The sequence below is a fragment of the Argopecten irradians genome, chromosome 6 (genome assembly GCF_041381155.1).
Source record: "Argopecten irradians isolate NY chromosome 6, Ai_NY, whole genome shotgun sequence".
Lineage (NCBI taxonomy): Eukaryota > Metazoa > Mollusca > Bivalvia > Pectinida > Pectinidae > Argopecten > Argopecten irradians.
Window position 1 is genome coordinate 4,400,364 of NC_091139.1, and position 17,323 is coordinate 4,417,686.

Here is a 17,323-nt window from a genome sequence, read left to right on the forward strand (position 1 = left end):
GTAACCAGTACTTTCTTATGTCCCGGTAGAACATTGACTCAAGTAACCAGTACTTTCTTATGTTCAGTAGAACATTGACTCAAGTAACCAGTACTTTCTTATGTCCCGGTAGAACATTGACTCAAGTAACCAGTACTTTCTTATGTCCCGGTAGAACATTGACTCAAGTAACCAGTACTTTCATACGTTCAGTAGAACATTGACTCAAGTAACCAGTACTCATACGTTCAGTAGAACATTGACTCAAGTAACCAGTACTTTCTTATGTCCCGGTAGAACATTGACTCAAGTAACCAGTACTTTCTTATGTCCCGGTAGAACATTGACTCAAGTAACCAGTACTTTCTTATGTCCCGGTAGAACATTGACTCAAGTAACCAGTACTTTCTTATGTTCTGTCCTGCACAGCAGAAAACTCCTCCTCAGGATCTGACTTCTATCGTTTCACCAACAAAATCAGGAGTAAGTTTGAGAAAGGCAGGCCGGAAAAATGTTTTCTAATATATCTCAAACATTTTATACCAGTAAACTGAGAAATATTATCAAATACTTTGTTATATATGTCAAGCAATTTTTACCACTAAACTGTAAAACTTCCCTTCTCTAGGCTGGAGTCTGTAATCAGGTATAAATACAGTCTTGAGACGAAGCCAGATTGTCTTTGTCTAATTTGCACATTGTAGTTTAGTTATTTTGGGACAGAAGTATTGAAGAGCTGTAACATTGCTAAGTCTTTCATTGCATCCTGCCATAGATGTATAGTATTCATCAGGAACTATCATGGGACATTCCTGTGTAATCTACCAGTGATTTTACATCGTTTTTATATTCAGAGACTTAATGCTATTAAATTTTTCTTTAGTTGTTTAATTTGTTTTAATTAGTTCTCCAACGTCGCTTCCAAAAGGTTAAATTCTGATATCATTAATTTTGTTAACAATTAAGACTTGAGACTGGAGCAGGGAAGAAATTTTTGAATGAAATCCTGCAATTGATTTTCTACAACTGTTTGGGGGAAAAATATGATGAGGTTGGTAATGTTTTAAAGCAGATTTGGAAAGGAAGCAGTTGAGGACTAAGCTATTAAACAGCTTATTTGTGAATAACATGATTTAAGTTACATAATAGTTTCCCGAGATATTTTTGGGGGGAATAATATTCTATTGTTCTAGTAAAAAAAATCCATATTATCCTCTCTTGACAGTAGAGTTTATCTCCCCTTTACATAACTTTTTGTTTACTAAAAGATACCTTATTATCTCCCCTGTTTGCTAAAACATATGTAATTATCTCCCCTTCAGATGATCTGGTCTGTTCACTGAAATATACCTTATTATCTCCCCTGTTATAAATTTGCTAAAACATATGTAATTATCTCCCCTTTAGATGATCTGGTCTGCTCACTGAAATATATTTTATTATCTCCCCTTGACGAAATGTTCTCAAAAGTCTTGTTTATGGGTTAACAGTCTGTTGCATCTCATTATGTATGTAATTATGTATTGGGTCTAATTGCTAATGTTGGGGTAATATTAGTACCTATGAATATTCATTAATCGTGAAGCAATTAGTGAATATTCATTAATCAATTAACCGTTGGTGAATATTGATTATTGACATGTCACATATGATAAATTCTTCTATCCTACATTATCTTAACCTCGTCATAGATCAAACTAATTTTTGTTTGTACTCAAAAGATAAAGGGACATTTAGCAAAGATTTCCAATCATTTGAACTAAGTGAAAGAACAATAAACCTATTTTGTTTGTTTTGTATTTGAAAACATTATCCTGGTCTGCCCTTTCTGTTGGAGTCAGGGGAGATGTGTTGGTTTGTGATAAAACTACTGCACATCGGTTTAAATGTTGTAGATATTATGTCTCATTTCAAAGCTTTGTTCCTGATAGTCAGTGAAAATGGTGTTTAAAGCGGGGAGGGGGAGTTTGACTTCATACAGACAATTTGAATTCGATGAAGGTAATTAGATTTAACAAAACTAAAATCATTCGTGGATAGTGGTACCTTGATATGTTGACAAGGAGTAGTTGGGGCTTTTACAATGTTAATGGAAAATAATGAATATTGAAGAAATCCATTGTTCAATTCTAGGCACTGACTTTGGTTAAAGAAAAATTCTGCAGCTCAAATTCATACGGATGACAAAAAGTCCACAGATAGAAAACATGACAGATGGTGGTTTTATGACAGTGTTCATAAATTTACCAATCCAAATTTTACTGCAGTCATTGATGAATGTTACTGTCGTTGTTAAGGGTACCTGGATGTTGATATGGGGCTCATATCAGGATTAGCCATATTGTAAACATTAGAATGGAATTAGATGAGGATCTGAATATGATTTCTATTTTCACTGACTGTCAGAGACCTGTTTTGTAATTAGCCATAATATCTGTTGTCATTCATTCCATGTGTGGACATGATTTGTTTTCTTATCCAATCGGCACACTCAGCATAATCCCAACAACCAATCAACTGCAAGATAAAAAATCCAGTGTAATCTCATCAACCAATCAACTACAAGATAAAAAAATCCAGTGTAATCTCATCAACCAATCAACTGCAAGATAAAAAATCCAGTGTAATCTCATCAACCAATCAACTACAAGATAAAAAAATCAGTGTAATCTCATCAACCAATCAACTACAAGATAAAAAAATCCAGTGTAATCTCATCAACCAATCAACTACAAGATAAGATAAAGCAGAATCCTAACAACCAATCAACTACAACATAGCAATCTCGGACCCTCCTCCTATCTCCTATTGTCAAAAGTGGTCTGGAAATATAAAATTGTGTGGACAAAATGATTGAATAAAGCTATATATGTAAACAAACAAACATAGATTAGCATGAAGTTAATCAATAACATCAGTGCACAGTATTGAAATCTTAACAAAGGTTTAGAATACATTTAACTTGATTTAATTAGAAAAGATCTTTTGAATTTGAATTTTCATTAGTTTTCAGTGAAGAGTACATGTAACCACTGTTGAATTTATAAGTGATTCTTTAACAGAAATTTTATGTAAATTTTACCTCAATATTGGTTTTGGAGGGGGATGGGGGAAGGAAGAGAATGAGAGGGGGGGGACCTGGTAAAGAATAATCAAGAAAGTGCAGTTACATTGATTAAAATTTCACACCAATGAATCGATAAGAGGCACATTTCAGAATTTCAATTTCCATTATGATCCCCAGTTGATGGTAGAATTCATGGTGATTCTCTGCCTTTTATGTAGAAAAATTTCTTTCAGATATCAGGTATATTTGCACATTTTTTTTTTTTTTAATTGATTAATGATGACTTTGTTTCTTAAAAAGTCGACCCATTCCTGATTAGAATATATAAATTCTGATCACATTTACAATTTTAATATCCATAGATCAAGATTATTATCAGATTTTTGAGATTCTGTTTTTTGGATCGTAATTGTCAGTTATGTGCAACATTTTCATATTGAGGTGTAGAATTTTTTCTCACCTGTTATTACAGTGAACAGATAAACTTACCTACCACTGAAGGTAGAAATCCTTCACTCATCCAACTGTCACTAAATAACAGTTTTCCCATGCTTGTAAAGAAAGATGATAGATTTAAATTTTTATAGGTGTTTCATTGCAGAATGAGGTCATGTTGTTATTTTTTTTTTTTAGTAGTTTGTGGGAAAATTTACCTACATCTGTATATCTTGACACATAATACTATCAGTGTCTCCATGTAGATGGATTCAAGAATGATTTCCATGGGAGCTAAAAGGTCAAAGAAAGATCTTACAAAAAAATACCTTAAATGTATCTCGGAGAGTATGTTATTAACCCTAAAACCTTTTAAAATTTAGATAATCTGTCTAAAAAGTCCCTAAATTCTGATTATGTATACAGGTAACAGGTAATGTAAGCTAGGTTAAGGTCATGGTTACAATGTCACCTTGTCTGTGGTATTACCTTTGTCTGTGATGTCCTCCGAACTTCCAACAAAATTCTTATCTGATAACTGAAAATAAAATTTATATTCAGAAAATCTTGGATAAAAACAGTTCTGCAGGAAATGTTGTTTATACTTCATAAGCATTTCATGAATAGGTCATGCAGCAATGAAAAAGGTTTTTTCATATATAAATATTATAAAAAGATATTTTCATTTAATTTAGTTATGATGTTTTCTTTTGTTGTTTCATTTCTGTTTAACCCTGTTTTCAACATTCTGACGTTTGGAGCCACAATTTTCAATATGAAACAAATGAAGATTTAGAATATAAATTCTATATAGTACAAAACATTTGTTTAGATTTAAAGAGGAAGTTGAAAGCAGGGCCAGACATCAATGTTATGTGCTGTTATTTGTATGACTATGCATGCTTTGTTGTAAATCACCCAGGGGTATTGTGTATCCCATGGACATCTGAGTCATTTTTGCGTCTTTCTGTGCTTTCAGATCCACCGCAGATCACACAAGCTCCAAGAAACCAAAAAGTGGCAGAAGACTCCATCATCAGTTTCTTCTGCAAGGCATCAGGGAATCCACAGCCTCGCTTTCACTGGGAGCGGGATGGCAAAAGGATTAATCCAAAACGTACACGTTACTTTATATATGATATGCCCCATGGAAGTGTTTTGAGAATAGAACCCGTGAAAGCAAGGAGAGACCAAGCGACGTTCACATGCATCGCTGACAATGGTATCGGAGAACCAGCACGATCGAACTCAAGCCTCAAGGTCTACGCCATGAATAGAGACAAGGGTAGGTAACTCTATATGCATGCTCTTCAACCTAATATTCCAATCTTTTTCTTTTGATAACAACACAAAGGTATAGGTCCCTTAACAAGCCCGATTAGTCTGATAACACATCTGTGTACTGAAGCTCTTGTTAGTATCTGCAGGATAACTCTTGCGCTGCCATGTGGCGACTTGCATTATTGCGCAACTTGCACTAATCTCAGCCTTATCATAAACATTTAGAAGATGGAAATAATTTAACAATTAGATAATTCTTACAATGAATGTTTGTCGAAATTTTTGGTGTTCCAGTTTATGCATGTCCATATACTACCAAGGGGAGATAATCTCTGCTCTCCTGAAAGTTATTTGTGGTAATACTGTTTCATCAAACTGTTCTTGTCAAGATGTCTTTTGATAACGTAACATGGAATAAGTTAGTTGTGATCTAGTGACGTTGTACTTATTGAACTACAAATAAGTTGGTTGTGATCTAGTGACGTTGTACTTATTGGACTTCAAATAGGTTAGTTGTGATCTAGTGACGTTGTACTTATTGGACTTCAAATAAGTTAGTTATGATCTAGTTACTTGGTGCTTATTGGACTTCAAATAAGTTAGTTATGATCTAGTTACTTGGTGCTTATTGGACTTCAAATAAGTAAGTTGTGATCTAGTGACGTACTTATTGGACTTCAAATAAGTTGGTTGTGATCTAGTGACGTTGTACTTATTGGACTTCAAATAAGTAAGTTGTGATCTAATGATGTTGTACTTATTGGACACCAAATAAGTTGGTTGTGATCTAGTGACGTTGTACTTATTGGACTTCAAATAAGTAAGTTGTGATCTAGTGACGTACTTATTGGACTTCAAATAAGTTAGTTGTGATCTAGTGACGTTGTACTTATTGGACTCCAATTAAGTAAGTTGTGATCTAGTGACTTGGTACTTATTGGACTTTTAGTTTTTTTTTACACTGGATCATTGGAGTGTTTGTTGTGATGTGGCTGGGTATTCATTTTACATGGAATAGGTTTGTTGTGTTGGCTGATTTATGACATTTCTTTTTTTTCTGAAAATCTGCTATATTTTGTACTATCAAGTATATCTAGTCATCATGCCATGGTACAATTCAGCATGCCACACTAGAAATAAGAACATCATTTTCATTTTTGCAGTGAGAAGCTAAGCTATTTCTGGTTTATCCTTTTTCTTGTATTTAGTCATACCTCTCTACATGATAGTTCATCCTGTTGCTGGTTTGTCTAATTACGATCGTATTGACTTAATACAAGATATAGTCGTCAGTGATGCGATCCTATATGCTGCAGTATTGGCCGACAGGACGGGATATTACTGTGGACATTCCACGCTTACGTTGGCTCTGTATGCCCAGTCAGGTGGCTTAACGTTGATGGGGAGAAAGCATAGATGATCAATATTGGTACCCCACAGTGGTAACAATATGCAAATGATGGCGATGCCTGGCTACAACTTGGCCAGTCGTTATCATACTCAACCGAAATTTATTCTAACTTTTGATTTGATTTTTTCTCTACATCTTGCGTTTAGATGTTCCTAGAATATCTGTCGATCTTGGAGGGGTGAGGGTTTAAATGGGATGTCTTGTTGCCTTGGTTACGTATACTGTAGGATGCTGGGATTGGTTGATTCAGACATTCGGAACATTCACCCATATTTTAGATGTTTAGGAATAGTTGTCTGTTTTTTTGGAGCTCTTCATATGAGAATTATCTAAAAATAATTATGTGCATTAAGAATATTATTTCCAGTGATAAGTCATTGTTTCCTAAACTTAGATTGATCTTTCCCAGTGTTTTGAGATTCATATCAGTAGTTGAAACAGTCTCTTCCCAGAAATACCCTGTCTTTCCGTTGCCCTTTAACAATTCATTTTTATTGAAATACAATATTACAATTTTGATGTGATTAGTAAGGTGGACATTTTTATTGGGTCTTGTATGTACATTTTTATGACACAGAGATAGATATCTCATCTATAATAGGGCATTGTGTGAAAAATGATGAGTTTATGTAAATTAGGAACACTTAATATAGACTTATTAAGGCTTTAGTCAGCTAGGTCCCAGTGCTGTCGACAAATGTCGTGGTGGTCAAATCTTACTTCCAGATCAACAGGTTGTTTTGAAGTGGATGACGGGTGTGTGTGACCTGTATTTAGTTGCTATAATAACATTGGGTGTAACAGGGAAGGTCACTGACTCAGTCATTGATGTGAATTCGGTGATAATATGTAAATTTAAGATTTCCTTTTCTTAAAACTTAAAATAATTGCTATATATTATTGGTAACAGACTTGGGAATGCTTTCAGACTGTCAGAATTTTAAAGAGGTATTGGAAAACTTATTCATATTAACCACCTGAATGACTATTTATCATGTTTCCACCAAACAAATTATATAAATGTCTTGGGATACATTATTTCATTATCAAGGCATTGTTTAATTGGTATTCCTACTTTTAATGCAATTGACTGCATATTGGTTAGAGGATACAATTATAGATGCATCAGATCGTTAATTTTGCTAATAAATGTTTCCAATTATCATCTTATCAAATTAGCATTAAACTCTATTCAGGAAGTACAGTCTGTAAATTGATGAGTTTAAATTTAAAGCAGCAATATGTTATATTGAGAAAAAAATAGGTATTATACCATTAAGTTTTAGGTTTAATACCAGTTAATTTTAGGTCTCATGCCAGCATATTTAGTACCAGTAACATTTAGGTCTCATACCAGTAACATTTAGGTCTCATACCAGTAACATTTAGGTCTCATACCAGTAACATTTAGGTCTCATACCAGTAATGTATAGTTCTCATACCAGTAACATTAAGGTCTCATACCAGTAACATTTAGGTCTTATACCAGTAACATTTAGGTCTCATACCAGTAATGCATATAGTTCTCATACCAGTAACATTTAGGTCTCATACCAGTAACATTTAGGTCTCATACCAGTAACATGAAAGGATCATATCAGTAATGTTTAGGTCTCATACCAGTAATGTATAGGTCTCATACCAGTAACATTTAGGTCTCATACCGGTAACATTTAGGTCTCATACCAGTAATGTATAGTTCTCATACCAGTAACATTAAGGTCTCATTCCAGTAACATTTAGGTCTTATACCAGTAACATTTAGGTCTTTTACCAGTACCAGTAATGCATGTAGTTCTCATACCAGTAACATTTAGGTCTCATACCAGTAACATTTAGGTCTCATACCAGTAACATTAAAGGATCATATCAGTAATGTTTAGGTCTCATACCAGTAATGTATAGGTCTCATATACCAGTAATGTATAGCTCTCATACCAGTAACATTTAGGTATCTATCTTTTAAAGATATAAAGGTTTGAGAGTTTAACTCTTGGATATTTTTTACAATTTTGCAATGTTAATAGCAAACTTAAGCTACTAAGCATTTCCAAAGTTACCGGTACAGATATTGGATCAGCATTTTCAATAACATGATAATCTAATTTCAGATCAAATTTATGTATATGCCTTTACACCATTCTGTTCCCCAGTTCATTCAGTCCCATTCCATACCCCCTTGTATACATATTTGTGGTTATTTCGATGCCTTTTTAATGACAATATATATAGTTGATTGACAGGAGCCACTACCTTTATCAAAATACTATTGTTTAAATCTAAATCTTATTTCTATATTTTAAACATTAGTCTTATTGTGGTTGTGGAATATAATCATGGCAATAATTTTATAGATTTAAGGTCTAGAAACTACTTGAAAATAATTCTGAATACCAAATGTAGTTTAATATTCTGATGTTGAACTAGAGGTCGCCTGAGTTGACTACCTGGTGACAGTACAGGTATTTTTACCGGCAAAGTTTCATCCTCTTGTAACAGGTTATCAGGTATACATTCAGTCAAGTTAAACATTCTGATAGCAGCCAGTTTAGAATCTAATAGAAATTCACATCCTCCATAAAAAACACATAATTGCAATTTGTGCAAAAGTTTATCACATAATGATGTCTGTTACGGATGTGATAAGAATTAAATTTTCGGTGTCACGGTGATCTCTGGGTGCTACAGGTAATTGATATTCAACACAGTTGTCAGTGTTATGTTATGATAGTTGTGTTTGGGAAAAGTGTACAATCATTCCCATTTTTGATTTTTAAAAAAAAGTTTGACATCTGATTTCAAATTGACATTTTTTTTGCATTTTCACAAATTTCATTAAGCCCACCCTAATATTATTTCCTTTAGAACACTGATAATTCTGCAAAGTTTTTCTCTTTTTAACTAAAGACAATATCCCTTTGCTGATATTTGTCATATAAAACCAAAAGCATTTATTTCCTTTAGAACACTGATAATTCTGCAAAGTTTTTCTCTTTTTAACTAAAGACAATATCCCTTTGCTGATATTTGTCATATAAAACCAAAAGCATTTATTTTTTTCATTGAATATAAGGTTATCATTTTACCTGAAGGGAAGAGAAATGGTTACTATGGTTAATTCTGTAAACAAATAGTTCAATGAACTCCAGGAGATGCTGTGTAAGCAATTCTCATGTTTAGGTGTTTCGGTAATAAAAATGCTTCTAAACTCAATAACAACATTTGAGTCATTCTGGTATAAAATAAAAATTCCATCTGTATTTGCTTTAAAGGTAAACTTGTGCTAGACATCTGCATAAAATGAAATAACATGCGGTTTTCAAACTTTGCTGTTTTTCTCTCACAAAATTTTATTCAGTTTGAATTATTCATTACTGTAGAAGTGCAGAAAATTCAGATTTCAAAATCAATTTCGGTTTTCATTTTGATTTTTTTGCTATGACCTTCTTTTGTTCCTATGCATAAATCAGCAAAGATTTGGTCTGCATTGGCCAGAATGAGGGACCTTTAGGACTCTAGGTGATGATGTGTGTGCTCAATAGCAAAAGGAAAGATTTTGATAGTTTTAATAACCCCATGTGGTGCCTCCCTGATCGCCCAATAGAATTGTCTTGCCATGATAAGGTAAACTTACAGTGTTTGGTGCTACAAAAACAATTGCTCATTGCAAAACTGCAATTCCCAAACCAGCTAAGTCTTCAGATTTTGGTTTCCATGGAAACGTTTCTTTTTGTGCATAAAATCAATAGGCCTGTAGAGGGGGCTGCAGGATGACATAAATGGAAGTATTATCCCGGAGATGTTTCTATCGCCCAAACATCAGCGAATCAAATGAAACAGATTGCAAATTGAATGGTTTGTGTATCCATCGTGACTGTACAACATCTTGGTGATTATTTATTACAAACTCTCTCCTGTTGTTGTCATCATGGTTCCGATACAAAAAAAAAATCGTGAGAGGACAGACCTTCTAGAAAATTTCCATCTTAGGGTCGATACAAGTATGACTATTATGGGTTTTTATTGTTCCCCAAAAAGTAATTAATCTTCTTAAACTTGAGTTTTGTATTTGAAGAGAATAATTGACTTGGGCGGACAGTGTAACCTTGTAGGAAGGTTTGCTCTGGTTTAAGTTTGTAATAGAATTGATTATTGGTGTTTGATAGCCTGCCTCTGACCTTAAGCCAGTAGTAGTGTGTTAAAGAACTGGTGATTCCATAGTCATCAAGCCTTCGGGTGAAGTGGACCATCAGACGTAAACGACCATTAATTATTTATACAAAGGCCTATACTATACTGTACTGTTAGAACTATATGTACAATTGTAGAAAGTGCTTAAAATTCCATTCAGTACATATGATGTTTGGGTTCCTAAATTTTTTTTCTCATTTTCATCTTTAAATTTTTTCAGTTTCCAAATTTATCTTTTCTGTAAAGCCTGATTATGTATTGTAATATAATCAAAATGATTTTAAAAATTGAGTCTAAGATCCAATGGAGATATCTAAGAACTACACCCTTTGAATTCGAAATGAGAAAATATGAATTTCCTTATATGGACGTAAGTGATACAGAAGGTTTTCAGACATTACTTTCCCTCCAGACCATTAATGGCAAAGCTGGGCGGCTCTTAGATACTGATATAGAAATACCAGTATTTACTCTTCCTGGTAAAAAAATCCATTTTAATTTCATCCAATCAGTCCTGCATCGGCGGTGACAGGCGAACACCCTTGTTCAATCTGCTACGTTTCTGGGAAATGTTTTGATAAGGTGGTGACCAGACTGTTTTAGACACGACCCAATCAGAAACAGCCACTTTCGAGACATCGAAACGAAAAAAGAGTGAAGTTAATTCGGCTTTTTCAGTAAGTTTCCTGTCACTCAGCATAGCCAATCAATTAGAGAGATTCTCATGGTGGAGGGGCAGCAATCCATCAGCTTCACTGGTATACTTAGTCACGATTTACTTCTGGCTGGACGGTAGAAATGTCCCAGATGGACCCTAGAAATGTCCCAGATGGACTGTAGAACTGTCCTGGCTTGACCGTAGAAATGTCCTGGCTGGACCCTAGAAATGTCCTGGCTGGACCCTAGAAATGTCCTGGCTGGACCCTAGAAATATTCTGGCTGGACCATAGAAATGTCCTAGCTGGACCATAGAAATGTCCTGGTCAAATGGTCAGCCTTCACTAGTTTTAGTTTAATTAGTTTAACGTCCTATTCACAGCCAGGGTCATGTAAGGACGTGCCAGGTTTGTTGAGGGTGGAAAGCGGTCAGTACCTCAGGCAACTGCCCCACATGGGATTCACTAGGGACCAAAGGATACCATTGTTGGACAGAATAGAGAAATGATGTCATTGAAGGACTTGGATAAGATATCCTAAGACTACATTTGATGGGGACCCCCAGAGAACAGATTTTGGATATCATTGAGTAATAACTATATACCCCACTAGTTGTAGTTTAGTATGAATGACAGTTTCTCTTCTATACATGTCTTGTTTAGGTCACTAATTGATGTCTCAAAGTAAAAAAGATCATTTAACACTTTGATGTAAGGATTATGTGTTTTCTGCACTATAAAGCTAAAAGGCTTGACATACACAAAATAAAGCATTTACATATACACCTCTTTTTATGTATCATTGAAATAATTTCAAGCAAATCATTCAAACAATATCAAACACAGGAAAACATTCATTACAAAACAACAAAAGTCCTTTAAGCAGAGTTATCTGAATCTATTAGGTTCCCGTGTAATAATCATAGTCACATGTTGGCAAGAATATTGACGCTTTAAAATAAATTTCAATAGGACTAGATGTTTTAAAAACTCCTTTGTAAAATTTCCGTTTGTTTGTTAATGAAAACTTAAGAGTCGTTTTAACAAATAACAGGAAATTGTGAATACCTCGTCCATAGAACTGTACCCATCAACTCTTCATTGAAAGAAAAGATGTCTAAACCACAAAAATGTTACCATTATGTACTGAAGGGAGGTAACTCCTCTCTGACATGCAATGGAACTTCTTTACAAGATTACATTTCAAATCAACTTAAAAGCTTTGAAATGTCAATTTGTGTCTAATTACTTTTGAAATTAGATCTTGCGAAATAAAGTGAGCCGTCCAACCGACATGTGTGGATTAAAGTACAAATAAATTAGACGTGAAATACATTTCAATAAGATTGTTCCATATATAGTGACGGTAGGAAGGCTGCGTCTGCTCGTAGATAAAGCATGCAGCGCCGCTGTGTTGAACATGTCATATGGGGAAAAAAATTCTTATTTTAAATCTGTCCCACATCAAGTATTCTGATATCTGTCAATGTTACCTGATACATTCAGTTTCCTTAAATGTTTAAATATTTTTTTTTCTCTGTTGCTAGGTGGAGTATGGTTAACGTAATTTAAATATAGAGGTTTGAAAAGAACCATTCCTAATATAAAATGATACCTAGGTTTGTCAATTTATACTCCAACCTTGTGTGAAAGTCTATATATATATATAAATGTGGGTTGAGTTTGAGGACCTACTGCGATAAATACTCATCAAAGTCTTAAGTTACAATCAATTCATTACCTTCTGTTAAACAATTATAATGGAACGGGATATGTCAGAAAATATGTTATCTGCAGTCAGAAGTTGGTAAAATATAGTTTTATGAGGAAATCGTAGATAATGAATTTGTTTATTCATCATTATTTAGTTTACTTTATTTAATTATTTTATTAATTTTTTTGTAATTAAAAAAAAATGGGAGAGTGGAGAGGCTATTGAAATGTATTGATAGCATGTAATGGTCTTTTTGTGTTCAAATTAGGCTTTCTATATTAAGTGTATTTTCAATAAAAAAATTTTTTTTTAAATGTAGCTTTTCCATATTTAGAAATTGAATTAGAGAGGTGATCCCGATGCATTATCGTTTCCTTTTTTGCCAGATAGGTCTGTTTATCGTGAGTTTAAACACGTACCACAACCCAACACTCACGCTGTCCTCTAACCACAAACATGTAGACTTGTGGTAACTTGCTGTCTCATCCACACAACATCCGATACAGGTGACACATGAAAGTGATTCCTCAGGTACAACCGAAAAAAAAATTCTCTTAACTCAAACTGTCATTTATGACAGTCTATGATGATAGACATGCAATGACCTTGGCAAAGAAATCATTCTAAATATAATATAGATTTTATTAAACTTATCTTCTTTTTTATCAGTTATTTTTTCAATTGTCATAATAGTTACCAGACTCCCTGTAACAGCTGTTTGTTGTAGAAAAGATAATGTACCAGCTGCTAACATAAATAAAGAAACAGTTGGTAGTCATATAAAGTCGTAGTTACCAAAATAAACATGCTGTCCATCAAATATATTCTGATCACCTCATTCCTTTATTTAAACATATTGTATATTTATATGGTTGTTAATTTTCTCTCAGCAATCATTAAAATTGCTAAAGCAATACTTGATGTACCCGTTAAATCTGATAGTATTATTTAAAATGACTGGGGTGTTTATTCTACCAAATACGGTTTTTGATTCCTTTTTGATCACCACCAGATGTTCAATACATTTATATGATGCAATCTTTTTACCTGATCTTTTTAATCTGTTGTGGTTTTTTTGTTTAATTTACAAGATGTACTTTAAATAGGGAGCGATAGCGTTCTGCTTGTCCTTGTAGGAAAATCATGTGTTGTGGACTTGGTTTTATTTTTAAAAAATTGTGACATTTGTCATGGGGATAATTGATTCTGTGTAACATTCTCGTAACATCCCGAGGAAATACATGTAATGAGTCATGTCTGTGGTACAACGTTTATGTTTGCTACGTATTCGGAAGGAATAACATGCTATCATTTGTCATCTGTCATGAATAAAATGGACTGTAAAATCAAAAGATTTCATCTTCAAGGGATATAAAACTTTATCACACTCACAACATCTTAATGTAGATACAATTCATACAACCTTTTTTTTTCTCTCCTCCATTTTAAATCTACCGTATCTTTTCAAGCTCGGCTAGTTTGATAGACGAGGGCGTCCCAAGTTTTATAAATCTGATCAATGTTGACATCGATCTTGTGCCAAGAAACTGATGCTAAGTTTTAAAGAGGATTTAGTAGTTTAGAAGAACTGGCTTGAAAAAAGGAAATTTGTATACAGGCATTTCAATTCTTTAAATTTTCATTCCTTGGGTCTTCAGTGCTTGTTTAAAGAAGAAAGGGCGTTTTCATAATTATAGCTGTCCATTTACAGTTTTGGGGACACATATTCTTTGGCGATGGTTTTCCTCTGGGTACTCAGGTTTTCCTCCTCTATCAAACCTGGCACGTCCTTACATAACCCTGGCTGTTAATAGGACGTAAAATTAAACAAGACAAACCAAACTACGCATAAAATGTCGACAGTTTTAATCCCCACTCTCAATTATTGCTATCTAATGTTTATAATGAGTTGTGGTCTGGCATGTAAAAGGTTTATCCCCAAATTCATTTTCACATATTTGTCAAAATTGACTTCTCCATTATGAATGAAATTTGTGTGAGATCTTGTTTTTGATAAAACGATGATTTCCAGCCATTTGTAAGCTATATAGTATAAAGAAAGGCAATTTTCCAGACGTATCAGTTTTTGAAAGGAGTGTTTGACACAGTATATATGGAATCAGCTGACGGAGAATTCACTATGAATGAAATTTAAAAAGTCTGTGACCCCAGGCTAAGTAAATGTCTGTATGAAGCGTTTGACCTAGTTTTTGATGAGCTTTTTTCATTCACATTATATATCTGTCTGTGTGGTATTTCGGGAGTGGAGATTGTGTAAATACCTGTATAGGGATCCTGAGACATTCCCTCTGGTTCTTGTCTCGTGTTACATGAGGCAGAAACTGTGACAAATTTTGTAAGTGTTGTGAGGACAGTATACATTGATGATGTGTTAAATTCCGGGGTATTCAGATTCCTCGACAAGAAGATCAAATTTCAGACTTATACCAGATGTTATATACCCGACCCTGTTTTCTCTTCATTTTGTTTTGTTATTGATCTTTAGGCAACTTTTCAGAGATAACCTGTTGCTTAATCGGATAAAAAATAATGTGTATTTGTTTTATGAATATGAAATGATTGTTAAATTGTTGATTAAAAGATATTTAAGTTGTTTGATCCAGCTAAGATATAAATATGTCTGAACCTAACTGGAACATATGTTTGTTTGTATGTAAGAATTATCAATACATCTTGTGAGAATTCAGATGTAGTTTTACATTAAACCCTTAATTTCTATACACAAATGTATCAGAAGTTTTGGGTATTATTTCATTCATCAATACACAAACTCATCTGTCCTGCATTATCTCCCCTTGCATCTTTGCTCTTGGTGTGTTGGAGTTATGCCCCTTAGATCACTACTGAGTGTTATATATGTGTTCTTGGTGAGGATTTATTCATTTTCCCCAAATGGTTACCATCCAAACTAATTCAATTTAATTATTGCATTCAAAGTTAATCATTTCTTCTTTTAATGATACAAACTTTGGGATTTCTTCTGTAACAGATATGAAGTTGACATGCTCTGGTTTTGATTAAAATGGAAAGATTTTCCTTATCAAGTGATACACAGTTTATTCTCTAATACAGCTAAAAATTCATCTTCTATTAATTATGGCTAAAATTAAAGTTCATCATCTGATAAGCAAGGACATACAAAGTTCATCATTTATTATTGATACATTAAAGTACAAAGTTCATCATCTATTATTGATACAAAGTTCATCAACTATTATTGATACAAAGTTCATCATCTATTATTGATACATTAAAGTTCAAAGTTCATCATGTATAATTGGAACAAAGTTCATCATCTATTATTGATACAAAGTTCATCAACTATTATTGATACAAAGTTCATCATCTATTATTGATACAAAGTTCATCATCTATTATTGATACAAAGTTCATCATCTATTATTGATACAAAGTTCATCATTTATGATTGATACAAAGTTCATCATCTATTATTGATACAAAGTTCATTATCTATTATTGATACATTAAAGTTCAAAGTTCATCATTTATTATTGATACTTTAAAGTTCAAGTTCACCATTATTATTGGAACAAAGTTCATCATCTATTATTGATACAAAGTTCATCAACTATTATTGATACAAGTTCATCATCTATTATTGATTACAAAGTTCATCATCTATTATTGATACAAAGTTCATCATCTATTATTGATACAAAGTTCATCATCTATTATTGATACAAAGTTCATCATCTATTATTGATACAAAGTTCATCATCTATTATTGATACAAAGTTCATCATCTATTATTGATACAAAGTTCATCATCTATTATTGATACAAAGTTCATCAACTATTATTGATACAAAGTTCATCATCTATTATTGATACATTAAAGTTCAAAGTTCATCATTTATTATTGATACTTTAAAGTTCAAATCATCTATTATTGATACAAAGTTCATCATCTATTATTGATACAAAGTTCATCAACTATTATTGATACAAAGTTCATCAACTATTATTGGTACAAAGTTCATCAACTATTATTGGTACAAAGTTCATCAACTGTTATTGATACAAAGTTCCATCAACTATTATTGATACAAAGTTCATCATTTATTATTGATACAATTTAGTTCATCATCTATTAAATAATTGTTGATGTGATGATAAAGTTCATCCTCTTCTATGTTATAACAATACAAAGTAACATCCCATACCCTCTGTTAGCAACACAACATTATCCTCTATTAGTTTTCATCCTCCTCTCTAACTAGTGATACAATGTTCACCATCCTCGGTTTAGTGGTACAGTAACATTCACCCTTTGTTAGCAAAAGAAGTTGTCCTAAATAACCTTTTCTACTTGTTTTATACTAATTTGTGCAGGAAACCTATCTTATTGTTTCATGATAATCAAATATGCTGAATTATTGTACTAATTATAATATGTTCCGATGTCTTACAGTTGAAAAGCTAATACTGTTTGCCTATTTCTCTTGTTTTTGGAATTCAATTTGACCTTTGACCCCTTTCACAGGTATAAACCCAGCATGGAAAAAAATATACAAAGGTAACCATTGGTAGCACAGAATCTGACAATA

At 33.2% G+C, this 17,323-nt stretch overlaps 1 protein-coding gene across 1 annotated transcript in view; it reads left to right on the plus strand.

The window, feature by feature from the left end:
* Positions 1 to 17,323, plus strand: part of LOC138326158 (receptor-type tyrosine-protein phosphatase delta-like) — a 166,093-nt gene that overhangs the window by 24,445 nt on the left and 124,325 nt on the right. The window contains exons 3-5 of the mRNA XM_069272286.1: positions 409 to 462; positions 4,461 to 4,766; positions 17,260 to 17,292. Coding sequence (XP_069128387.1) covers positions 409 to 462; positions 4,461 to 4,766; positions 17,260 to 17,292 — 393 coding nt within the window. The remainder of the gene's footprint in view (positions 1 to 408; positions 463 to 4,460; positions 4,767 to 17,259; positions 17,293 to 17,323) is intronic.